The sequence below is a fragment of the Mesoplodon densirostris genome, chromosome 10 (genome assembly GCF_025265405.1).
Source record: "Mesoplodon densirostris isolate mMesDen1 chromosome 10, mMesDen1 primary haplotype, whole genome shotgun sequence".
Classification (NCBI taxonomy): Eukaryota; Metazoa; Chordata; class Mammalia; order Artiodactyla; family Ziphiidae; genus Mesoplodon; species Mesoplodon densirostris.
This window is the reverse complement of record NC_082670.1, coordinates 17,794,596-17,821,047: the sequence shown is the minus strand read 5'-3', so window position 1 is coordinate 17,821,047 and position 26,452 is coordinate 17,794,596. Positions and strand designations below refer to the sequence as shown.

Genomic DNA, 26,452 nt, shown 5'->3' with positions numbered 1-26,452 from the left:
AGCTTTAGGACCACAAAGTTAAAAAAAAGATCAGCCAGCAGGTTTCATCTGTAAGGAATTCTGTCCATGTTGCCCCTCCCCACTTTTTAAAATTCAAGACAAAGGGCGCTTATTTAAATGGGGTAAACTCAGAAAATTCCTAGAAAGCATGTAGAGTTGACACATACTCAGCTGACAGCATCCTTTCAGGGTTAGGGCCTGCAAAATCTCGGCGAGAGGAACTTAGTAATTATTTCTTAATAAGATGGCATTTAACAGGCCTCTCTGAAACTCACTTGTTTCAAAGCTAAGGCAGATGGTGTAGTTTCTAGAAACCATAGGGCCCTTCCAATCTTAGGCTCTGGGCTTAATAATGACAAAAGTCAAGATTTAGGGTTCAGTTCCAGCTGATTTTATTTCCTTCTCAAAAAAAGTTATTTACAGAAGGTATATATCAACAATCTGACAGGCAGTGAACTTGACATGATTAGCTGGCATGATTTTTTTCTTTTTTTTTTCCCCCAAACGTTGTTTTTTTGTGGCCTTGAATTTTAAGACAAATATTCTACACGGCATATTGCACAGGATGGATGGCAAAAAAAAGTTTAAAAACAAAAACCCTTAATGGAACTGCCTTAAAAGGCAGGCGTCCTAGTGCCTGTCATGTTATATTAAACATACATACACACAATCTTTTTGCTTATTATAATACAGACTTAAATGTACAAAGATGTTTTCCACTTTTTTCAATCTTAAACACAACAGCTATAAACCTGAACACATATGCTATCATCATGCCATAAGACTAAAACAATTATATTTAGCGACAAGTAGAAAGGATTAAATAGTCAAATACAAGAATGAAAAACGCAGTACATAGTGTCGCGAACTCAAATCGGCATTTAGATAGATCCAGTGGTTTAAACGGCACGTTTTTGTTTATAAAAAAAGTGCAAAAAAGATGTGGTTTACAAGTTAAAGCTACAGGATCCCTTTTTGCTGTAAATGCCCCAGTTTTAAAGCCTCTGGATACAACAGTATTTTGCTTAAAAAAATTGTTTTTCTTAAAATTATACAGTGTTTGGCTAATTCTCCTCCCCCTTTTCATAGGACTGAGATCGAAGGATGGACACTGGTGGCAGGTTAAGGGATACTGTCACTTTAAGAAGCCTGCAGATTGAAGTGTAAACATGGAGAAATTAGGGGCTGATTTTTTTAAACTGTGAGATATTAACCAGCCGCCCTATTATAAAATCAGGAAATCCAAACAGCGATTTACACCGATTAACACCCCCTTTATATATTTTTTACAAAAATACACTGAGAAAATAATCAAACGTTTTCATCTCTCTTGTCTTTTTTTGTTTTTTTAAAAGTGTCAAAAGTCTACATTTAAATATAAAAAATTAAAAGTTAAAACTCTAGCCCTTCAGTGAAGGAGACGTAAAATGGCGTGGGTAACAACAACTACAAGAAAAAAAAAAAGAAAGAAAGAAAGAAAAAAAGAAAGGAAGGAAGGAGTAAATGAGGAAGTAAAAAGAAAAAAAAGCAAAAGAAAGAAAAAAGGGACAAAATAAGAAAAAAAAATGTTTGGCCAGTATAAATACGTCCACATATAAAATGGCATCTGATTACATTTACAAGGAAAAAAAAAAAAAAAAAACGAGGATGGAGCATCGGTGAGGGAAAAAAACACGTCTTCTCATTTACACCTATAAGGAATAAACACATACACACTGAGAAAAAATTTGGTCCTGAATTGTTTTTTAAAGTCCAGCACAGATTTGAGTTGCGTTTGAATCCTTTAAAGAGTTAAGAATGAAAAAAAGCTGGTGATAATTTCTGTCGTAGGAATCAAACATAGCGCCATCTATCTGCTTTTTATATTATCCTACACTATTTTAAAAACTGCTCAACAGTCTTATACAGAAATCTTTAAAAGATAGACAGGATAACATGCTATATTAACCCCACCAGTGAAATAATCCAACACCATCACGATTCCGATTAAGAGAAGCAAAAAACCTTTTTTCCCCCCCCGACACCACTCGCCCTCCACTGCCCCGGTACCACATCAAACAGTCTCCTCTCCTCCGCGCCTGCGGGCCTTGAAGTCTCACCTCACTGATTTCAGAGATGTGGGAGGCGGAGGCCCAGGAGACGCCGCCACCTTCTCCCCAACGTGCAAATCCATTTCAGTTTTATTATTCGCCCCTGTCCAGTTCGTGTCTTTCTCCTCCCCGCCCCTCGCCCTGGCTGGTGTGGCTTTCCAACTAGGTTCTTGGGTCATTTCCGAGCGCCGGTCACTCAACATCTCCTCCTCCGGCTGCAGGGGCAAGAAAAAAAAAAAAAAAGAAAAAAAAAAGTAGAGGGAAAAAAAAAAAAACCCTCCAAAAATAAAACGGGAATTCGCCAGCGTGGAGTCTCTCAGTCCCGGCGCTCGGGTCCGTGCGACCCTCCAACATCTGCTGTCGGTCAAATTCGACTCCCCGGAGCCTTCTGTCTTCTTGCGGGGGGGTGGCGAAGAAGGATGGGGGCGGGGAAGCTAAGAACAAAACCCCCCGGGGGCGCGCTGGATTTTTTTTTTTCTCCTCCTCTCCGGATCAGAAAAAAAAACAAATATAAAACACCAAGGGGGCGATGAGAGAGGAACGAGATTCCTTCAGTCTCAGAAAACTACCAACTCGGCTTCTGGCCGGGGGTGCAGACAAGTCCGGAAGCTCGTTGGAAGCGGTGCGGGGCGGGGGGGGGTCTCTTCAAGCAAAGGGGAGGAAACTCGAAGTCGCTTTTTCGCCATCAACAACAACATCAAGAACAACAATAAAAGGTCGCCCCTGTCTACCTCCGCCTCCGCCGCGTCCCTCCGGCCGGGGAGGTGGGGGATGGGAGCGCGGGTCCCCAAACGCCGCCGCGCTGCTCTCCAACCACCGGGACGCGGCCCAAGCCGGCCCTGCTCACTTTTTTTTTTTCCTTTTCCTTTTTCCTTTTTTTTTCCCTTTTCTCTTGCAACTCTTTCTCTGTCCGCTTTTTTTTTCTTTTTTTCTTTTTCCTCTCTGCCCCCCTCCCCCGCCCCCCGGCCCTCTTCTCTCAGCCCGCGCGCCCTTCAGTAGGTGAAGACCAGGTTGGAGATGCTGGACTCCAGCCAGTCTCCCGAGATCATCTCGCTCACCTCGGGCGTGCAGTAGTCCGGGAACTCGAAGTGCGAGCCGGAACCAGGCTCGAAGTTAAAATCCAGGTCCCGGTCCAGCGCCGACGACGAGCTGAAGCTGCCCAGGGACATGCTCTCAAAGTTTGAGCTGGGGTTCAGGTCGAGCAGATCGTCTTCGAACTCGTCGTCCGAGGACGACGAGCCCGAGGAGGAGGAGGACGAGGAGGAGGAGTGATGGGACGAGGCCGACGAGGACGCATGCGAGGGCGCGCTGGACGGGGCGGGCGAGGCGGCGCGCAGGCTGGCGTAGCTACGGTGGTCGGCGGGCGAGCGGCCGGCGGCCGGCGACGAAGCGGCGCTACTGCGGCCGCTCAGGCTCGGCCCGTCGGGCGAGCAGCCGGCGCCCCCCTCCTCGTACAGGCCGAGGGGGTCGCTGGGGTCGGCGCCCGCGCCCACGCCGCCGACGGGCGAGGACGACGCGCCCAGGCCGCCGAACAGGTAGACGCGCTTCACCTTCTTCTCGGTCAGGTGCTTGCCCGGGGCCGCGAGGCCGGCGGAGGCCGAGGCCGCCGCCGAGGCCGAGGCGCCGGGAGTCCGCGTCTTGTACAGCGAGTGGTGGTCGGCGGCCGCGGCGGTGGCGGCGCCCAGGGGCAACAGGGCGGCGGCCCCCGCCTGCTCGGCCGCGAAAGAGGAGGAGGAGGCGGCCGCCGCTTTCCCGCCGCCCCCGCCGCCGCCCGCCAGAATGAGCTTGGCGTGGGGCTTGCCGACCCCGCCGCCCGCGCCGCCCGCCACTTTGGAGCCGCAGCTCTTTTTCTGCGCGGGTTTGGAGTTGGCGCCGCCGCTGCTCGCGCCGCCGCCTCCTCCCCCCGCGTTGCCGCTCCCGCCACCGCCGCCGCCCCCGTGGCCGCCCCCGCCGCTGCCACCGACCTTGTCGCCCTTCTCCCCCAGCTTGGAGGAGGAGGCGGCCGAGGAGCCGGAGTTGGCGTTGCCGGACTTCACCTTCTTTCTGGGCCGGTACTTGTAGTCGGGGTAGTCAGCCATGTGCTTGAGACGCAGCCGCTCCGCCTCCCGAATGAAAGGGATCTTGTCGCTGTCTTTGAGCAGTTTCCAGCGTTTGCCCAGCCGCTTGGAGATCTCGGCGTTGTGCATGTCGGGCGACTGCTCCATGATCTTGCGCCGCTCGATCTGCGACCACACCATGAAGGCGTTCATGGGCCTCTTGATGTGCCCGCTCGGCGTCTTGCACCAGCTCGGGTCGTCGGCCTTGCCGCCCGTGGAAGCGGTGGAGCCGGGAGTGGGGGAGGAGGCGATGCCCAGCTCGAGGCCGGCGCCCGAGTCCGAGCTCTCGCCGGCCAGCAGCGCTTCCGTGTTCTCGGCGTTGTTGGTTTGCTGCACCATGGCCCCGGCTCGGCGGGCGCCCACGCGCGCTCACACCCTTGCGGCGGCCGCGGCGCAATCGCCGGGCCCTCCCGGCTCCCGGGGCCAAGCGCACGCCGAGCTGGGGGACGCGCGCGGCGGCCGAGCGGGCGGCTCAACTCCCGGCCGGGGCGGAGGTGGGCGAAGAGAGAAAAGTCTCCAAAAGATGCGGGGCGGGAGTACTCCGCCTCTTGCAGAGGAGTTATAGTTCCCAGGCTGGAGAGTCTCCCTCCTTCTCTCTCTCTCTCTTCTCTGTCTCACCGCGCCGCAGTTTGCGCTGTCTCTCGGCTCCTGAGTCCTGGAGACCGTGCTAAAGTGGAGAGGAGTTTCTTGAATGCTGGTTGCTGAAGCTTCGAATGCAAGTTTCTCGCCGCCTCCCAGGCAAGTCTGTTGTTTTTTTTTTTTTTTTTCCTTCCCCTGAAGCAGTTGATTCCAGTTCACGAGCGCTCTCAGGAGCTCAGGAAAGCAACATAGTCTCTATCACTTAGTCCCTCTCCTACAATGCAAAGCAGAAAAGACTCTGGCTCCAGGACTCTCTGTGGGCGGAATCGGTACTAAGGAGTTTGTGCAATTATTTTGTTGCAAGGTAGGAAGCCAAAAAGCCTTCATGCAACAGACTGGCATGAATAAATGTATGTTTCCCCCTCCCTTCTGCAAGAAGGGAGCTGGTAATGGCAGAGTTCCTCCAATGCAGACTCTTAAAGAGCGTGCAAGAACTAGAGACCCGGGAGCGAAACAGGCCTCTTCCCCTCACACACTGTTTCCCTTGCTGCAGCTTAGAGCAGACCCCAATTCCGCCTCGCGTCTCTTTATCCTTTCCCAGTCTTGGCCGCGGCCAATCAGCCGCTGTAACCAACGCTTCCTCGAGCCAAGCCCCTCCCCTGGGCTTCCCATTGGCTTGGAACCCGATGCAATAATAATCTCCGCGTGCAATGAGAAGCTCCAAATCTGACCTCATTCCAATTTACAGAGCAAACTTTTTAAAAGGGCTAGAAGTACAGCTGAGATTTCTGCTGCCTCTTTTCCTTTTGCTGTGCGTGCCTGCGTGTGCGTGTGCGTGTGCGGTGTGTGAAGAGGATGTTAATGCATGAAATTATTAAGGGGAGAGACGGAAATGTATTCTAACCATTATGTTAGATAACAAGGGGCTTAGAAGGGGGGAAGGGTGAAATACTGTAAATGGAAGCTCTCTGCTTAAAAGCCAAGTGATTATTTTTATTAGTTCTTTTCAGTATTGGAATAAAGAATCAGCCTCTAGTGCAAAATCAGTTCCTCGGCTCCTTCATAAAGCCAAGGATGTAAAAGGGGGAGGGGAAGCCATGACAATAAATCAATAGATATTGAAAATCATTAAGAAAGCGGTACCTAGACACCTGTCATCACAGTTATTTTAACAATTCCAGGTACAGCACAGATGTTGAAGTACTGTGTAAATCCCTTCAGAGTTATTTTGGTGCTGTTTGTGGAAGGCAGAGAAGAGGAATTTTTGCAATAATTACTTGCTCTCTTAACCAAACAAGGGTTAACTATGGTCATTTAATGATTTAAACTCCCCTGTAAATCCTGGATAGCCCAAACAGAGGAGCTTTCCACTGGAACACATTAGGCAGTGTTCCATAGTTAACTCAATGGGAGAATTTCCATAGAGTTTTGTGTAAGGTGATAATGGTGAGCAAAGAATGGGAATCAATTTTACTTTCTAAATATTTGTTTTCCACATTATCAAAATTAAAGATAGCTTCACTCTCCATCCTTCTCTCCCCCACACCCTCCTCCTCCTTTCCTATATATATATTTTTTCTCCTATATGTTTGTTACTTCAATCAAATGGAACTAAAAGGCCAAGGCAAAGAAACTGTAGAAGGCAGTGGTAACTGGTAGCAGAAGAGAATGGAAACTCTGGATTTATATTAGACCTGGCTGCTAGTCTTTCTTACTAGTCCTGTGACCCTGGGGATGTGACCAAGTCTCAGTTTTCCTCATCTGTGAGGTGGGAACACTAGGAACTACTCCATATAGGGTTGTTGTGAGGGTTCAGTGAGCTTGATGTATAATAAGCCCTCAATGAATGCAGTTATCCTTCCCTTGATAATTCAGATTCCAGAGACACTCCTTAAAGTAGAAGCAGCATGTTGTTCAAGAGGCTAAAATCGAGGATGGCCACCAATGTGAAAAAATAATTACAGGTCATGGATGTGAACTGTCCAAGGACCACAGTGGCAACCTTGTCATCCCAGTGATTTGAAAAGAAACTTCACGAGCATCGTGAAGAATGCAGCAAAGAAAAGGTGCCTAGGTAGTCAGAATACATGTTAATTTGGCCACAAACGTTTGTTCCAAGGTATGAAAATTAAAATTCTAGTAAAAATTGGTCTTCCCTAACACCATAATAGTAAACTGTTTTTCTACAGGCCAGTGATAAGTGGTTAGGTAGGGCTAACCCAACACAATTAGGTCAGCTTTCGATTCAGATCAAACTAGTGCTAGGCAGCAGATTTCTATTTATCTTGTCAAACTTTTGAAGTATGTAGGTTGGCGAGAGGCCCAGGTTGTCAGATTTAGAATTTTACTGGAAAGAACACCCTTTGGAGACATCTGACTGGATCTCTGAGGATCAACCACAAGCAAGAATGTTTTTGTGGGTAAAAGCAAATAATTTTTGACCAGTAGTTACCCAAGTTATATATTTTTTCCTTTAGAAGGAGAAACAAATCTTGAAAACAAACAAAAAACCCACAGGCACCTCTTTTGCATATAACAAAGTTGGGTGTGTCATCAGGCTTTTCATTTTCTTTAGTATTCCCACTACAACACACCCCTACATGTTATCAATCTGACATAAAAATTACTCTAAGAGATCTATTATTTATAAAATCAATATTTTCACCAGAATAAAAAAAAGAATAAATACTATGTTTATTTTCGGATTTGCACCAACTAATGATTTGAGGGTATGGCTAGTTTGTGATATTTCAGTCAAGGTGAGTGAATAATTTAATCAGTGTAATTGATTATATTTCCAAAGCCATTTATGAGTCTACCAGTGAATATGATCAGGGAAAAGTGGAAGTTAATCAAAGCAGTCAGAGTACTTTTGTTTATGTTTAAAGCACACACACACGCGCACACACACACACACACAAAAGCACACAGAGTTTTTAAAGTGTGTGCTAAAAATAATATCCATTGGCCTATTTCTATTGTCAGATGTATTTTCTATACTTCAACAAATCTAATCGATGTCTTTAAGACATACCATAGTTACATGCCGTTAAGGGAGAAAAACTGCCAATGAAACTAACATCCCCATAGTTGTAAGACATCTGAGATGTTAAAAATGAAGTTCTTAGAATGAAGAAATATATTAGTAATCTCTATTGACTCTAAGATTATTATAGTATATATGAATGCTTAGACTTCTAAAGTAGGTTTGTGCTTATGTGTTAGTAGTCCTCTTAAAATGTAAGAAAACATGTGACAAATGGCCTTTTATTAAAGTCATCTTTCTCACCAACTGAGTATGTGCACACTGGAATGTATTAGGCCCCTGAATACCAAATAATGAGATAAGATTTCTGTGTTCTCATTACCTAACTTCATATGCTTTGTAACCAGTTTTCCATTACTGACATTTTTTCCCAAATACCAGATATTTGGTGGCCCCTACTAAATCAGTACTCAGTGTTCCCTCTGCTGGCTTTGCAGTACATGAAGTAATTCTTAATGCTACTCTTTAAGCCATATTAACAGTAAACCAAGATAAAAAAATTTGCAGAAAAATTCCTGTTTTAGAATAATAGACTATTTGTCTTTATTAGCAATGATGCTAGACATTCCAAATTTTGAATTAAGGTAAATATTTTATTTTATTTAGTTTCCATTGAATAATGGAACTCTATTTGAGATGTAATGTAATATCTGCTAATTCATTTCTTTTCTTCTGCTCTCACACACCTGCACAACATAAAATCTCACATCCATAAAATGGTATGGGGTATAGATGGAAGTAAGATTCTATCCTACTGCTAAATATATTTCTATAGTATAGAGGGAGAAAAAAAAACCTGAAGGGAAATTAGTTTAACAAATCTCTTGGATTTGAACTGATTTGCAAGATTTTGCCTTGCCTTGGTTGTAGAAATTGTGATTGTAGGACCTGGTCTGACCTGACAACTATACAGTTCAAGGAACATAAAGGGGTGGGGGGTGGGGAAACCTGTCTTTGTTACTTTAGCAGACAGGGAAGAAGCCTGAGAAATTGGATGTCATTGGCCTTTGCCAACTGAAAGGCCCCAGGCTTTTTGGTTCCACACCTTATGGAAAAGAACCCTCCGTCCGAAGCTGATTTACTTCTCAATCAAGTAGACAAACATAACTTGCACTTCATCTTTTTGGGCTGATGAAACTATTGGAACTGGACTTCCTGGGAAAGGGGTGGGGTTGTATTGAAAAACAATGTATGGAAGTAATTCTTATTTGCAAAATATCAAAATAGGATTTGAGGTTAAATGAAGTCCACGAATTATTTTTACTCTTAGAATAAACTAAGAGATAAGAACCCTGCATTTCTAATAATTTTTAATATTTTCTTTCCCCTCCTAACCAGTGACTGGCACCTGGTAGGTGTATGTATGTATGCACTTCATATTACCGCTAACTCACTTTTCCTTTCCTTTCAATTTTCTCATGAGAACAAGCAAAAAAAATGAGTGTTTGCACCGGGCCACGTAGATTTGAAGCATGAATACGAGCTTCTGTCCCATTTCGCGAAGCAGAAGCAAGGCACACCCATCGGGAACCCGGGTTTGCTCTGCCACCAGCCGGCCCCCAATCCGGGGAGAAGCAGCCGCCAGGTGGCAGCGCTGAGCCTCTCTGCGCCCACGAGCAGACGTGGGAAAACGTGGGGACGGTCGGACTTCTTTCTTCTCCCCCTTCCTCCTCTCCCGAACCCCTATCATCCTCCACTACTCTACCTTCTTTAGGTAGCAGTTTAAACGATCAGCGGTTAATAGGGTGTGTCGGTGAATTCTGATCTTTTTAAAATCATAAATCAGAGTTTAGGGCAACGAACCGCCGCCTCCTGTTCACTTGTCAGAAGCTCCCAGAGCCTGGGGACGCCAAGGCTGCCTCGCGTTTGGATCTAGTAACTGAACCGGGAGATTATCAATTACCGTGTCAGTATCTTGCCGAAGCCGGCGCCTTACTTAAGGACTAGGAAAGGCCGCCCCTCCTCCTCAAAAGATGGTTTCCTCCGGCCCGACGCCTCGCCGAGCGCCGCGACTCGGTGGCGCAGGCACCGCGCTCTTCCTGCCCTGAGCTCGGCGAGGATTCGGCGGGGATTAGCGGTGCTCAGTGTCGCTCCGCCGCGGCGGCTGACCCTCGCCTGTCGATTACAGTTACAGGGAGGAAATAAATTGGAATCGACTCCGGCTGTGCTTTTTGGAGGAAAGTCTTTCCTACTGTAAACATGTTTCGGGCGATCCTGTCAGCAGCACTTTAACACCCGTCTTCCGTTAAGGGTTTACGACCGGGGAAGAAGCCGAAGAGACACACACACACAACACACACGCCCCCTCGCCCTCGCCAGCTCCTAGCCCTCCTTTGAAGTTGCAGTTGGCCGCGCTAGCCGGGGGTGTGTGTGTGGGGTCGTTTCCCGGGCGCTCGGCTCCTCCATCCCCCCACCCCACCCCCAAAGCCAGCTGGGCCCTCGGCCACCTTGCCCAGTTCCGTCCCTGACCGGAACTGACAGCCACTTGGCCCCTGATCTCCAGCGCGCCCACTGCCTTCGCTCTGGATGCCTGAACGCTCTGTGCGCGCTGTGCGTCTGGAACCCACGCTCCGGCTGGCATGCGACATTCGTAGACGGGCTGGGCAGCCCCTCCCTGGTCCCGTTGAGCGTGCAGCTGTCTGGTCTCTTGCAGGAGGGCAGAGCAGGGTGTGTGCGCGGCGGGCGAGGAGAGGAAAAAAAGCCGCAGGGCGAAGGGAGGTTGACAATTGGTTGCACCCGACCCTTCAAGCGTCCCCAGCGACTTCGGAGGGGCCAGCGTGCCTCGGTGCCCTCCCTCGTGCGGGAAGGCGGAGTGGGGGTGGGGTGGAGTGGCGGTGCCAGGGCCCCATGGCCAGGGCGCACCGAAGCCCCCAGTGCCTCGGCCCCGGGTCTCAGGTCTGGGAAGAGGGAGCTTCTGGCAGGTAAATCACTAGTAGAGGCTGCGCCCGAGGCGCAGTTACTTAGAAGCAGAGCGTTCTGGAGGAGGGGTTCGGCTCCCTTTGTCCCCCTTGGATTCGCGTGTTTCTGGCTTTCCACAGGCCACCGTGGCAGCCAGGCCCGGGAGCAGGCGTCCGGGTGGGGCTGCCAACACCGTCCCCCACCCGGGGCTCCCCGAAACCGTCCCAGTGACCCCAGCACGCGGTGTGGATGGGAGCACAGCCAGTGGGATCCCCACCCCGCAACGCAGCAGCCAAGTCGAAGCAATTACAGTTGGAGCCCCACGGGGGAAGCGGCTGATTTCACTTATGGAAAAACGCTTCAACGAGAGCTAACCTAAGCTAACGTTAGCAAATGGGTTGACCTACAATTGGAGGGTGTGCGAGGGCGGGCTGGGGCGGGCGCGTCTGCCAGGGAGGGAAACCCGCTGGGGAGTGGGCAGAGGGAAGCGAGGCAAAATGTCAGATAAGAGACCGAGAGGAAGAGGGGAGGGGGAGGAAGAAAGGCGCTCGATTGCAGAGAGGGAGGGTGGGAAGGCGCGGAGACTGCACGGGCTGCCAGGTGACGCGGGTCAGAGGAGAAGGGAGGCGGGCGCTCGGCGGGCAGCGGGCGCAGGACGCGCGGGCTCCGCCAGGCACCAGATCTCCTTGCTCCCAGCCCTCCCCTCCCCGGGTCCCTCTCGGCCCGACATCACGTGTGGCACCGAGGGCGGCTCGTGGGGATGGGAGGGGTGGAGTGGAGCAGGGACCAAAGAACTCCGTGCCCCACACCGCGCTGCACACCTGGCACCCGGGACTCGCCATCTGCTCCCAGCTCACCGCCTTTCGGGCCAGGGCTGGGGGCTTGGGGAGATGTAAGGATAGTGCCTGAGGAGAAGATGACTTCGAGTCAACCGAGGCAATGAACTCAGTCAGTCAATGTTTATGGTGCCCCTACTGTGTGCCGAGTGTCCCCTCCAGCTGCTGGGCTCAGGAACGCACCATCTGTTCCGTTGTGTATGTTGTACATTGTATAATAAATTCACAATTCGAACGATTATCTGTAAGGAAATTCGCCGGGCCCGGGAGGACGGTTGAGGCGGTTTGGGGGTCTGGAGAGGTGATGAGTCTGGCAGAGTAAGGTATGGAAGTTCTGTGATTTTCCTCTGCTTTTTAAAAAATTTTATTTATTTATTATCTTCGGCTGCGTTGGGTCTTTGTTGCTGCGCATGGGGTTTCTCTAGTTGCGGCGAGCGGGAGCTACTCTTCGTTGCGGTGCACGGGCTTCTCATTGTGGTGGCTTCTCTTGTTGTGGAGCACGGGCTCTAGGTGCGTGGACTTCCTTAGTTGCGGCACGCGGGCTCAGTAGTTGTGGCTCACGGGCCCAGCCGCTCTGCGGCATGTGGGATCTTCCTGGACCAGGGCTCAAACCCGTGTCCCCTGCACTGGCAGGCGGATTCTTAACCACTGCGCCACCACGGAAGTCCCTCTGCTTTCTTAAGTATGAGTGATCCCCCTCCCCGTGCTTCCTGTCCCACATTATCAGAACACAGAGATCAAAATTAACAATAACAATTTAAAAATAATGATTTAGTGACACTTAATCTGGGCTAGAAGGGTCCCCAAGTAACTGAAGCCTAGTCCATAAACGCTCAAACTTAACTCATTAATTTCACAAATATCACACCCAAACACTGCCTTATCAGAACCAGTGTTTTGTAATGTAACTTTACTACCCTGAGAGAAAATTTGTAGATAATATTTCCTACTATGGCTTAATATATTTTTTGAATCAACATAATGCTCAAACTACAATATAAAGGAGAAATAGGCACAAAATTTATAATACAATAATATACATTTCAAATGTGCATGCCCAGGTTGTATTTCACTAGAACATCCAAAATGTTGTCTAAAAGTTCCAAAATTCTCCCTAGGGAGTACTGTCCAGATGTGAATTAAGAATTAAGGGTGCCAGGCAAGTACTAAGGAATGGGAATGCTATTGATATACCAAAGTCTTAAATTCACAGTGGATGTTGTGGATTCTTGTAATAAATCAGCCTTCTGGTATTTATGCCTTTCGTGGATCTTACCCCATCGGCTCAGGATTTGGTCACATGACTTGTTTTGACCAATGGGGCATTAGCAAGCGTGACCCATGCAGAGGCTTGATAAGTGCCTGCACTTTGGGGTTTGGCCACTGGAAATCTAAAGAGCATTGTGTTGTGAAGAAGCTAGTCTGACTTACGGGGAGGATAAAAGGCCCTATGGGGAGAAAGTGATGCCTTGCCAGCGCTAGTGTCCCAGGCATGTGACTGAGGCTATCTTGGACTTCAGTAGGATTGTCAGATGACTACAGCCACATGAGTGATCCCAGATGAGTCCAGTAGAAGAATCACTAGATTGACAATGCACAGAATTATGAGAACAATACATCGTTGTTTTAAATCACTATGTCTTGGGTGGCTTGTTATGCCGTAAGAGAGGACAGAGTAGTAGTAATTACAATACCGTGTGACAGATGCTAAAATACAAATCTACCCAGAAGATTCTCTTTCTTTAGTGATTCCAGATCTTCCTTATGAGTTCAATCAATGTATTCATTAATGCCCATGGTGGATATAGGGGTGAGCCGGACTTGAATAACCCAGCTAGCTTATCTGTTCTCCTCGCAAGTTGTGCTCCTTTGCCATTTCCCAGATTTTCCTGAAATTCTTTCTCCTCTCAGGAGACCTGCTGCCACCAGCACTGTTGTTTCTCTGTCATCTCTGTCACTCCTTCTGCTGTCTGTGGCCTTTCCTGGCTAGTGTGTTTCTCTCCATTATTATTTTTTTTCTTTTTCCTTCTTCCTGGTCTTACTTTTCATTCTCTGCTATTGCTTCATTTATTGACTTATGATCAGTAAACAGACCAACCATAGTAAGCCTTCAATTATTTGATTCTTTAGCTTATCTTGGCCTTTTAGTCATTGCTCCTGCTTGTAAATTTCTTTCAGTCAATTGTTGGAGATGGGATGAGTATCAACTCTCTAGACCCTGGAAAAGTGTAGTGGTCACATACAGGGTGTGATTCCAATGCCATGGGATGGTGTACTAGTCAGGGTTCTCCAGAGAAACAGAACTAATATATATATACTATATGTATATAGTATATATGTATAGCCATATATACATAGTATATATGGCTGACAGCTCTCAAGATTTAAAAGCCTGTGGTGTGGTTTTAGTCCAAAGGCCAAGAGACTCAAGACCCCAGGAAGAGCTGATGTTTCACAGGAAAAAAGCCAGTGTCCCAGTGTGCAGGCAGTGGGGCAGGGGGAATTCTCTCTTACTTGGGGGAGAGTCAGTTTTTTTGTTATCTTCAGGCCTTCCTTCGACCAATTGGTTGAGGCCCACCCACGTTAGGGAAAACCTTCAGGAAACCTTCACAAAAACTCCTTCACAGAAACACTCAGAACAATGTTTGACCAAATGTTCTGGGTACCTCATGACTTAGTAAAGTTGACACATAAAATTAACCATCACAGACAGTTACCAATAGTCCTGCTTAGAGAATTGACTACTCAAGGATGGCCTTCAAGTATAGGTCGAATAAGTAGCCACCCAAGAAGGTGTTTTGATGGAAAATGGGAAGATCTTTAATCCTCCCTTCTGACATCTTAACCTTTCCCCCCACCCACCAATAAATAACAGCAAAGCTTATCCCTTTAGGTTATAATATATATTTTTCTAATTAAAATGCAGATTTTCCAAGAAGGTGTTGCATTGAGCTACTACTAGGCAATAACAGCTTACAGTACAGTTCTTTATAATAGCTTTTCTAGTAGGTTCAAGTAGGTTTTAACATGAGTGGGAGGGGTTGAGGAAAGGGTAAAAGAGAAGATCACTTTGAGAAGGGAAGGTTTAAATGCAGTGCTCTCAGCTACAGCGTATGGTATGATGGATGAGAAAAGGAAGAACTAAAGGTTAAAATTGCTGCCCCCTTTAAACATATAGCTTTAATTTCCTGAGACTGGAAAGTCCCTGATGTTAATATGTACAATAGTATCACTAAAATTACTTCAAGTTTAAGGTATGGTATAGCTGAGCTCAGAATAGATATAGTTTTTCCTTTCATGTATATGCCTCAAAGGTAAAATGAAAAAGAAAAAAAAGACTCCAAAGGAAACTGCATACCTTGTAACTAAAAGTTATTCTTCACTAACTTTCCCTTAGAAATAATTTTATTATAACCATTGCCTATAATATCTAGTAGTCCAAACAACAGTTTCTAGAATATTAGAATTTGGAGGATTTAAAAAAAACAGTAAACTGAGAAAATGCTGTGTCTTTGTGTTAGTTTAGGTATTCCTTACTGTATTTGCCTTCATAGGATGGACTATGCCGAGATGTAGATGTGTCCTGAAAACTCAATGACTCGACACATTAAAGTTCTTTCTTACTGGGCTTCCCTGGTGGCTCAGTGGTTGAGAGTCTGCCTGCTAATGCAGGGGACACGGGTTCGAGCCCTGGTCTGGGAGGATCCCACATGCCGCGGAGCAACTAGGCCCGTGAGCTACAAGTACTGAGCCTGCGCGTCTGGAGCCTGTGCTCCCCAACAAGAGAGGCCTCGATAGTGAGAGGCCCCTGCACCGCGATGAAGAGTGGCCCCCGCTTGCCACAACTAGAGAAAGCCTTCGCACAGAAACGAAGACCCAACACAGCAAAAATAAATAAATTAATTAATTTAAAAAAAAGAATAAGGTCTTAAAAAAAAAAAAAGTTCTTTCTTACTGATGCAAAGTCCACTGTGAGCTCAGCAACTCTCCAGAGTGGCTCCTTTCCCAGCAGTGGCTTAGAGAACCAGGCTGAGTGGCTCTATGTCTAAACATGTGACCTTCCTGGTTGTCATGAAAGGGAGAGTGTAGAGAACTCTTCCTCATGTTTAAATGCCTCTTCTTGAAAGCAACACATTTCATTTATGCTTCTAGTCCATTGGACATAACTGGACACATAGCTCTGCCTGAAGGCTTGGAAATATATCTGTCCTCTCTGCCCCAGGAAAGAGGAAAAACGGGTATGAGTGAACACTAGAAATCTGTTCCACGTTATTTTGGAATTGATACAGCTCATCTCAATTTGCTATAAAGTGGATTTATTGGAAGTGAATCTCATGCTCCTTTCAGCTGCATTTAAAATCAAAATTACACTCTACCAGGAAAAAGTTGTATCTGGACTAATATTTTAGGATATTTTTCTTTGGTTTTTATTTAAGCCACATTAAGATTAAAAAAATTATTAAAGACATGAACATTTCTGTTTCTGAGTATGATGTGGTAGTAGCAGAAAGCTATCACAACTAGAACAAAAGAAATTACAAAGTCATATTTTTAAAAAATATTGGAGAGAAGAATATAAGATTAGAAGAAATACATTTTAGGGAGAGAAGAGGCTAAGGCTGCTGGTGGGCATTTTCTTGCCTGGGAGCATCTGCTGAGTCTGGTCATAGGCTGTCGTAGGAAAGGAAAGGGGAAAAACAAAATTTTTTCTATCCATGTTGATTGGCATGGGCAAACTGGAATCTACAGGATCATCGAATAGCCTTTTCTCCCAGAGAATATTTGCTGAGTGCTAGGGCAGTATAGGACAGGCAAATCTAATTGTTAGTGATAGAACTTAGAGGACACTAAGGACACTATCTGTCCATGAGGAGCTGACTGGACATGGCCATGAAAGAACCTTATAGAATACTTGAAATATTCAGTACATTTATCTGGGTAATGTTCGAATGGGTGTATACATGTGTAAAAATGAATTGAGCTGTTCATTAAAGATCAGTGCTGTTTATGCCTTTACTGTCCATATGCCTCAATAAAAAAGATAAAAACAATCAGAAAAAGACAAAAGTTATTTAAAGAAAACCTACTTTTCAATACTTTAAAGCAGGAGTCAGCAGACATCATCTGTAAAGGGCCAGACAGCAGATATTTTAGGCTTGAAGGCCGTATTCTCCATTACAGCTACTTAACTCTGTTGCTGTAGTGCAAGAGCAGATATAGACAATATGTAAACAAGTGACCATGGCCGTGCTCTAATAAATTTTATTTACAAAAATAGGTGGCAGGCCAGATTTGGCCTGCCAGCCATCGTTTACGGACTCCTGCTTTAAAACATTAGCAAAGATATAACCCTATAGTTAAAATAAGTCACAAAATACAATTCCTTCCTCTATAGTTTGAAGTAATTGTCGTAAGGTTTCTTCTAGCCCAAGTACAGTATGATTTTTTTTGAAGTACTGGAAGTAGGCTGGGTTTTTTTGTTTGTTTCTATAAAAACAAAAAGGAATGTCCGTAATCATACCAAAATTGTTGTAAAATATCTCTCCCACCTTTCTCTTTTTCTATACCTTCTCCCTTCTCCCGTACTGAATCAGGAATGGATTTTCATTCAACATTAATTCAACAAAAACTTCTGGGACACTTATACTCTGTCAGGAACCAGTATGTAGTGGAACTCGAATTAGATATGGTTCCTAACCTCAAGAAGCTGTCTGATCAAAGAGTCAGAAGTGAGGTGAATACACACAGAAATACATATGTAAGCATTGTAAGGAAAAATTAAGCATGCGAGAAGAAAGAGTAGAGTATAATTTAAAGATGGAGTTGGTCAGGGCAGACTTATCTGAGGTTGAGTCGTTAAGTAGGAGACCGAAAGAATGAATGAATAGCAGTTGTCCACGTTAAGAATGGTGAGGAAGGTGGGGGAGGCAGGGAGAGCACACCAGGTAGAGGGAAAGAAATGGGCCAAGGCAGGAGAGAGGAAAGCTTGGTACATGAACCCGTGTGACTAGCACGTAATGAGCAAGGAAAAAAGTGGCACGGAAGAAAAGGAGTGGTGGGTAGGACCCAGACCATGCAGGGTACTGGGTTATATTAAGGAGTTTAGATTTTATTCTAAATGCAATAGGAAGTCATGGATTGATTGTAAATAAGTGAATGGCATGACCTGATTAACATTTTAAAAACTTCATTCTATTCTTGTTTTTATTTCCTTTGTTTTAGGAGACAGATCCAAAACTATTGCTACGATTTATGCCAAAGAGTGTTCTGCCTATGTTTTCCTCCAGGGGTTTTATGCTTTTCGGTCTTACATTTAGGTCTTTAATCCATTTTGAGTTTATTTTTGTGTATGAGGTTAGAGAATGTTCTAAGTTCATTCTTTTACATGTAGCTGTCCAGTTTTCCCAGCACCACTAATTGAAGAGACTGTCTTCTCTCTATTATGTATTCTTGCCTCCCTTGTTGAAGATTAATTGACCATAAGTGCTTGGGTTTCTTTCTGGGCTCTCTATCCTGTTCTGTTGGTTTATGTGTCCATTTCTCTACCAGTATCATACTGTTTGATTACTGTAGCTTCGTAGTGTAATCTGAAGCCACGGAGTGGGAGCGGGATTCCTCCAACCCTGTACTTCTTTCTCGATATTGTTTTGGCTATTTGAGGTCTTTTGTGTTTCCATACAAATTTTTTAAATTATTTGTTCTAGTTTTGTGAAAAATGCCATTGGTATTTTGACAGGGATTGCACTGAATCTGTAGGTTGCCTTAGGTAGTATGGTTGTTTTAACAATATTAATTCTTCCAATCCAATAACAAGGTATATCTTTCCATCTGTTTGTGTCATCTTAAATTTCTTTAATCAGTGTCTTATAGTTTTTGGAGTACAGGTGTTTTACCTCCTTAGGTTTACTCCTAGGTATTTTATTCTTTTTGGTGTGATGGTAAATGGGATTGTTTCCTTAATTTCTCTTTCTGATAGTTCATTGTTAGTGTATAGAAATGCAACAGATTTCTGTATATTAATTTTGTATTCTGCAACTTTACTGAATTCATTGATGAGCTCTAGTAGTTTTCTGGTAGCATCTTTAGGATTTTCTATGTAAAATATCATGTCTGCAAACGGTGACAGTTTTACTTCTTTCATTCCAATTTTGATTCCCTTTATTTCTTGTCTGATTGCTGTAGCTAAGACTTCCAATACTATGTTCAATAAAAGTGGCAAAGGAAACCACTGACAAAATGAAAAGACAACGTACTGAATAGGAGAATATATTTGTAAATGATTTGACCAATAAGGGGTTAATATCCAAAATATATAAACAGCTCATACTGCTCAACATCAGAAGAACAAATAACCCAATTAAAAATGGGCAGAAGATCTGAATAGACATTTTTCCAAAGAAGACTTACAGATGGCCAACAGGCACATGAAAATATGCTCAACATCACTTATTATTAGAGAAATGCAAATCAGAACTATAACGAGGTATCTCTTCACACTGGTCAGAATGGCCATCATCAAAAAGTCAACAAATAATAAATGTTGGAGAGGGTGCGGAGAAAAGGGAATCCTCGTACACTGTTGGTGGGAATGTAAATTGGTGTAGTCACTGTGGAAAACAGTATGGTGTTTTCTCAAAAAACTAAAAATAGAACTACCATATGACCCAGCAATTTCACTCCTGGGTATATATCTGAAAAAAACAAAAACACTAATTTGAAAAAATATGTGCACCCCAATATTCATAGGAGCATTATTTACAATTGCCAAGATATGGAAGCAGTCTAAGTGTCCATCAACAGATGAATGGATGAAGAAGATGTGGTGTACACACACACACACACACGAATACTACTCAGCCATGAAAAAGAGTGAAATTTTGCCATTTACAACAACATGGATAGTCTTTGAGGGTATTATGCTAAGTGAAATAAATCAGACAGAGAAAGACAAATACTGTATGATATCACTTATATGTGGAATCTTAAAAATACAACAAACTAGTGAAGATACCAAAAAAGAAGCAGACTCACAAATATAGAGAACAAACTAGTGGTTACCAGTGGGGAGAGGGAAGGGAGGGCAATATAGGGGTAGGATATTAAAAGGTACAAACTATTATGTATAAAATAAGCTACAAGAATATATTGTGCAGCTCTGGGAATATAGCCAGTATTTTATAATAGCTATAAAATGAAGTATAACCTTTAAAGATTGTGAATCACTATATTGTACACTCTAACTTATTGTGTATAATATTGTACATCAACTATAACTCAGTTTTAAAAAAACTTCACTGTAATCACTCTGTAGAAAATTCATGGGGAGGGCAATAAGATACCAGGGAGAATCTTTAGAAGACAACAGTGGTAACCCAGTCTAGAGATGATGATGGTTTGAGTAGCAACAAAGGAGAGAAGTGAATGGTTTGGGGTACATTTTGGAGGTAAAGTTGATAGAACTTAGTGGTGGGCTCTTTTATGGGGATGAGGGAGAAAATGATTTGAGAATAGTAGGGAAGCACAAAATAATCATTAGGAAAATGATCAAGTGAGTTTATTGGAGATACATATTTAGGTTGCCAAGCAGTGTTTAGGTTGGAGATGTTGACTTTTTATTGATACCAATCAGTTCAGTTGTGTGTTTTCTCCAGTTTGAGCATGAGAACAAAAAGATAGATGGTTGGGTTCATCTAGGGTTGGGGTTTGGAGTGTTTGACAGAGGATAAAGAAGCATGGGGATTACTATAGTGTTTACAAAGGAGTTATTATACTGAGGGACTGTACGTATCTAAATAAATAGAAAAGTAGGGACTTCCCTGGTGGTCCAGTGGTAAAGAATCTGCCTTCCAATGCAGGGGACGTGGGTCTGATCCCTGGTCGGGGAACTAAGATCCCACATGCCGTGAGGCAACTAAGCCCGCGTGCCACAACTACTGAGCCCGTGCACCACAACTACTGAGCCTGCACACCTAAACTAGAGAGCCCGCCTGCCACAAACTACAGAGCCCACGTGCTCTGGAGCCTGTGCGCCACAACTAGAGAGAGAAAACCCGCACGCCACAACTAGAGAGAAGCCCACACGGCACGATGAAGAGCCCACATGCCACAGTGAAGACCCCACACAGCCAAAAATAAAAAAATAATTTAAAAATAACAAAAATAAATAAATAAAAATAAAGATAGATTAGATTGGAAAAAAATAGAGAAGTAAAGGCAAGAGGGGCTCATGGGCAAAGAGAAAGCCATGGGGTTATGGATTGGACGTCTTCATGAGATGGAAGATGGTGGAAGAGAGGGGTGATGGTTTGAATAAGCTGAAAGTAAAAGTTTTATTTGAGAATGGGACATCTGATTCTGTGATTTTGTAGGTTGCTGAGGCAGAACTAACAGCTCTGCCCTTTGCATGGGTCTCCAGTATATGTTGAAGTGGTCTTAAATGATGACAGGAGTTAAGGTGGACTGGAAGATTGGAAGCCAGGTGTTGAAATCTCAAGTGAATGAAGAGAAGTGACAGCAGGTGACAACAATAAAGAGGAGGAAAGTGTGACTCAGCTGAATGGTATGGGTCTCAAAGGAGAGGGGATATTTACAAGAGGAAGCAAGTAATGTCTGAAGGTAGGCAAACATGGACCCAACTACCAAACCTGAAGTGAGAATAAGCAGTTTCTATTTAAGAGGGCTACAGGGGAAGTGATGTTCTTGGACAGGACTTAGGTTTTACCGAGGCAGAGGTGGAAAGAGTGGGGAGAGCAAGGTGGAGAGATAGGAAAGTTGGCTGAGCACAGAGCAGACATTTTCAAGGCTGTAATGAGGTCCAGAGTTGGGTCAAATGGAATGATGGATGTGGTAAGCAGGTATGAGCTGAGAGTTGATGAGATAAAGGATTTCTGGAGAGACTTTATATATGGCAAGGATTTAACTCCTGAATGGTTTTTGGAAGAAGGTGAGCACTTAGCCTAACCCTGAAATCTGAAGGGTTTTGTTTTAACATCAAATATGGTAACTTTGGAGGACATTTTCATTTTCAAGTTCTCTTTCCATTTTAAAGTTGATAATAAAAATACATAACAGATTAATGAGTCTAGAGATTCTCCTTGGGGTGATGAAGCTATTCTGGAAATGGATGGTGGTGATGGTTGTACACGTTTGTGGGTGTACTTCATGTCACAGAATTATACACTGAAAAATAGTTAAAATGGTAAAATTTATGTTATATATTTTTTACCACACAAGAAAACAATATTTAGCAAAAGTTGTGAACTAGCATCCCATTGGCTAAATCTGCTCCCAGACATGTTTGGTTTGGCTTCAAACTGTTTTGGACATCATTGTGTGCATAAAAAAAAAAGAGAGAAGGGGAGGGGAGGGGAGGGAAGGGATTAAAATCTGACATTTAGAAATCAGGAGATTTTGTATTAAATCCCTTTAAAAATTGGTCTATCGGGCTTGCCTGGTGGCGCAGTTGTTAAGAATCCACCTGTCAATGCAGGGGACATGGTTTCGAGCCCTGGTCCGGGAAGATCCCCCATGCCACGGAGCAACTAAGCCCGTGTGCCACAACTACTGAGCCTGCATGCCAAGAGCCCATGAACCACAACTACTGAAGCCCGTGCACCTAGAGCCCGTGCTCCACAACAAGAGAAGCCACCACAGCGAGAAGCCCTCACACTGCAACGAAGAGTAGCCCCCACTCACCACAACTAGAGAAAGCCTGCGCGCAGCAACGAAGACCCAACGCAGCCAAAAATAAACAAGTATTTATTTATTTATTAAAAAAACAAACAAACAACAAAAGAAAACTGGCCTGTCTACTAACTGGGCACACAGTCCTACTTGGGTAGGACCAGCTGGAGCCCAGGGAGACCTGCTCCCCTCACATGGAGCCTGAGCTTCCTCACTGTCTTCTTTTCACCACTGAGGCCTCAGCCCTCCAGCCAGTCAGCCTGATGCTTGCCCTGTTGGTTCTCTTTACAGAATTCATAGAATGGTGAAATAATTTTATAGATGAGCCTCTGCAAAAATGAAAAAATGAAAGGTAGACTGAGCAGGGCCTTGTGTTTCAAGAAAAGTGGGAGAAAACACATTTGTGGGTGGAAGTAAAGCTGCGTGTTTAATGTGTAAACAGAGTATGTCCCGAGAATACAATCAGGTCAACTTCAGTTATTTTTATTACCTGCCCAACTCCTGAGGGTGGTTGTGTTTGCCTCCCTGATTTATATAAACTGTTTATAACTTTAAGTTTTAAATAATTTGTGTAAAGCTGAAAACCTAGCAACGTTTGAAGGCCATAGAAAATCTTGAATTTTCATCTAGTCCTTGGCTAATAAAAGTATCCTGAAATAAATTTATAAAAGAAAAAAAAGGGACTCCCCTGGTGGCACAGTGGTTAAGAATCCGCCTGCCAATGCAGGGGACATGGGTTCGAGCCCTGGTCCGGGAAGATCCCACATGCTGCAGAGCAACTAAGTCCATGTGCCACAACTACTGAGCCTGCACTCTAGAGCCCGCGAGCCACAACTACTGAGCCCGCGTGCCTAGAGCCCATGTTCTGCAACAGCAGAAGCCACCACAGTGAGAAGCCCGTGCACTGCAACGAAGAGTAGCCCTTTCTCGCCACAACTAGAGTAAGCCCGCGTGCAGCAATGAAGACCCAATGCAGCCAAAAGTAAATAAATAAATATTTTTAAAAAAAAGTATCCAGGGCTTCCCTGGTGGCGCAGTGGTTGAGAGTCCGCCTGCCGATGCAGGGGACACGGGTTCATGCCCCGGTCTGGGAAGATCCCACATGCCGCGGAGCGGTTGGGCCCGTGAGCCATGGCCGTTGAGCCTGCGCGTCCGGAGCCTGTGCTCTGCAACGGGAGAGGCCCCAACAGTGAGAGGCCCGCGTACAGCAAAAAAAAAAAAAAAAAAAAAGTATCCTGACTTTGAGCCTTTGGGGAACAATCCATGGGGTATTAATTCATTAATTCATGAATTAAATTACTATTCTCAATATTTGCTCATATGAAAAATACTGATATATTTTCTGTTTTATATGTGTCTGTGTGTGCAAGTTAGTAAGAGGAAAAAAGAGAAAAGGGTCACATAGATCTATTCTTATTCATTGGCACAGAAATGCATTGTTTGTGCCAAATCAATCAGTAGAAATGGGAACATTAAATTGTGTGTCAATATTGCTGTGAAAAAAAAAGTTCTAGTACACAAAATGGGCATGAACTGTCACCAGAAAAAGTGCACTGACTTCCTTTTGAAAGTAAAAAATATAGTAAACACCAGATATTCTGGTACTATGACTGACTCTAGTCTAAAATATCCTAACACTTCTAAATTTACGTAGAAGTCATTTTGCCTTTCTTTTTAGTTCTCTTCCTACTGGATGAACTTACCCTTTGGGCATCTTTTTTTTTTTTTTTTTTTTTCCGTTATGTGGGCCTCTCACTGTTGTGGCCTCTCCCGTTGCGGAGCACAGGCTCTGGACGCACAGGCCCAGTGGCCGTGGCTCACGGGCCCAACTGCTCTGCGGCATGTGGGATCCTCCCGGACCGGGGCACGAACCCGTATCCCCTGCATCGGCAGGCGGACTCTCAACCACTGCGCCACCAGGGAAGCCCCCCCTTCGGACATCTTTGCTTGGGAATAACCATACATTGCATTACTGTATCCCTGGAAGAGAGTTGAAAACAACTCTTAATAAGAACGAAAAGGTCCAGTTTCTACTTAGAAATGGAGAATTGCCCCAGTATCTGTTGACCACAGCCTGACTTCTGTTGGTGCCCTGTGACATTAGGAAATATACCCATGACCCAGGCTAAGTCATATATAAGCATAGAGGGTGTATTCGTTTCCTAGGGCCACTGTAACAAGATATGGCAATTAACTTGTCCTTAAACCACAAAAATATACTCTCTCACAGTTCTGGATGCTAGAAGTCTGATATCTGGGTGTCAGCAGGGCCATGCTTTCTCTAAGGGCCCCAGGGAAGCATCTGTTCCATGCCCTTCTCTTGGCTTCTGGTGTTGCCACCAATCCTTGGTGTCCCTTGGCTTATAAACACATCACTCCAATCTCTGCCTCTGTTGTCACATGGCGTTCTCCCTGTGTGTCTTTATCTGTGTCTCTCTGCCTCTTCTTGTAAGTCATATTGGCTTAGGGGCCACTGAATCTTGACTACATCTGCAAAGACCCTATTTCCAAAGAAGGTCACATTCACAGGAACCAGGAGTGAGGTCTTCAATGTATCTTTTTGCAGAAGACAATTCAGCTCATAATAGAGAGACAGAACAATGGCCATACCATGACCATCGAATTAGCTCTTTATTTAGACACTGGCCCAGCCGTGTCTTTCTTTCTTGTTTTTTTTTTTAAATAATTAATTTTCATTGGAGTACTCAGTGCTCTATGGTGACCTAAATGGGAAGCAAATCCAGCCATTTGTCATCTCAGCTATGGCAGCCTTGTTTCCTTCCTCACTTGTGTCTGAGCCATCTCCTGCTTTATCCCTCTGCCATGACAAACTAGTCAATGCTGGTCAACTTTCATCAATTTACAACAGGTTCCTGTTTGTAACTAGTCTCCCTCCTAGTGTGTTCTCTCCTTACCCCAGACCCTGGAAATAGAATCCCTTGATCAGAACCTGGAACGCCATCCCCATGAATTGCTTCTGTCCATCCTTTCCTCCTATCTTTTTTTTTTTTTTTTTTCTTTTTTTTTTTTGCGGTATGTGGGCCTCTCACTGTTGTGGCCTCTCCCGTTGCGGAGCACAGGCTCCGGATGCGCAGGCCCAGCGGCCATGGCTCACGGGCCCAGCCGCTCCGCGGCATATGGGATCCTCCCAGACCGGGGCACGAACCCGTATCCCCTGCATCGGCAGGCGGACTCTTAACCACTTGCGCCACCAGGGAGGCCCTCCTCCTATCTTTAATTCTTCCCTGTTTGTTTCAATTTTCTATTGTCATCACTTCAGCCACCTTACAACTCTCTTGCCCTGTCATCCCTCTCTTCCAATCACTTGTTGAAGCCCAATCTTGAAGAAGTCCAACTATTTGGTCTCTGGGCTCACACCTGAGCACTGTGAGAGGAAATCACACAGCTGTGTTCCTCATCAGCTTTCTCTCAGTTCCCTGCAGAGGCATTTCATTCTAGCCATAAGCGCCTTAATCCTGTGACATCACTGATTCCCCCATATTCACACCTTTCTCTTCAACTCTTGGTTCATGGAGAAAATACACAGGTACATTCTTAACTTCATGCCACCAAATCTACAAATTAGCCTTGATCTGCACCCAGCACTTTTCTTCTTGCCAGTTGCAACAAAGGAAACAAAGTCCATGTAAGGTCTTCCCCGCCCCTGTCTCTGGACTCAGTCCCCTTTCTGTCTTCTAGCGAACTCCATGGCTTTGAATCATTTCTCCTGTAGCTTCACTCTCCATCCCCTTCATTGGCTCTTTCTCATCAAAATTTTGTCTCTTTCATTTTCTATAAACAAACAATCCTTCTGTCACCAACAACTCTTCCCTTAACCTGATGGTCATCTTCAGTTTTCTTAAACCATTATAATATGCTTCATTTTACAGTATTTTACAGGTACTAAACCTTCAATCTCTGTTTTCTCCAGCTCCCCTCATTCTCAGGTAAACTTCTTGAGTTATCTATCTTTGCTGTTTGCAGTGACTCACACACATGCATTTTTCGATGTAATAGAATCTCTTAACCAACCACTCCAAGATCCTTGAAGACTTGCTTGTTGCTGAATCTAATCACATTGTTTTGTCTTTCATTATTCTTGCTTTTTCAACAGCAGGTGACACATTTTTACTTTCTACTTCTTAAATTTCTCTTCTTAGCTTCTAGATACCTAGTACTTCTGGTTTTTCTTATAACTCTCTGATGTGTCTTATTCTTTGCAGA

The 26,452-nt window shown here is 44.8% G+C and overlaps 1 protein-coding gene across 1 annotated transcript; it reads right to left on the bottom strand.

Moving 5' to 3' along the window:
- Positions 1-380: 380 nt before the first annotated feature.
- Positions 381-5,315, bottom strand: SOX4 (SRY-box transcription factor 4). Its single transcript, XM_060109634.1, has one exon. It carries the CDS (start codon positions 4,523-4,525, stop codon positions 3,083-3,085), a length of 1,443 nt encoding a protein of 480 aa, XP_059965617.1. The 5' UTR covers positions 4,526-5,315; the 3' UTR covers positions 381-3,082.
- Positions 5,316-26,452: the final 21,137 nt, after the last annotated feature.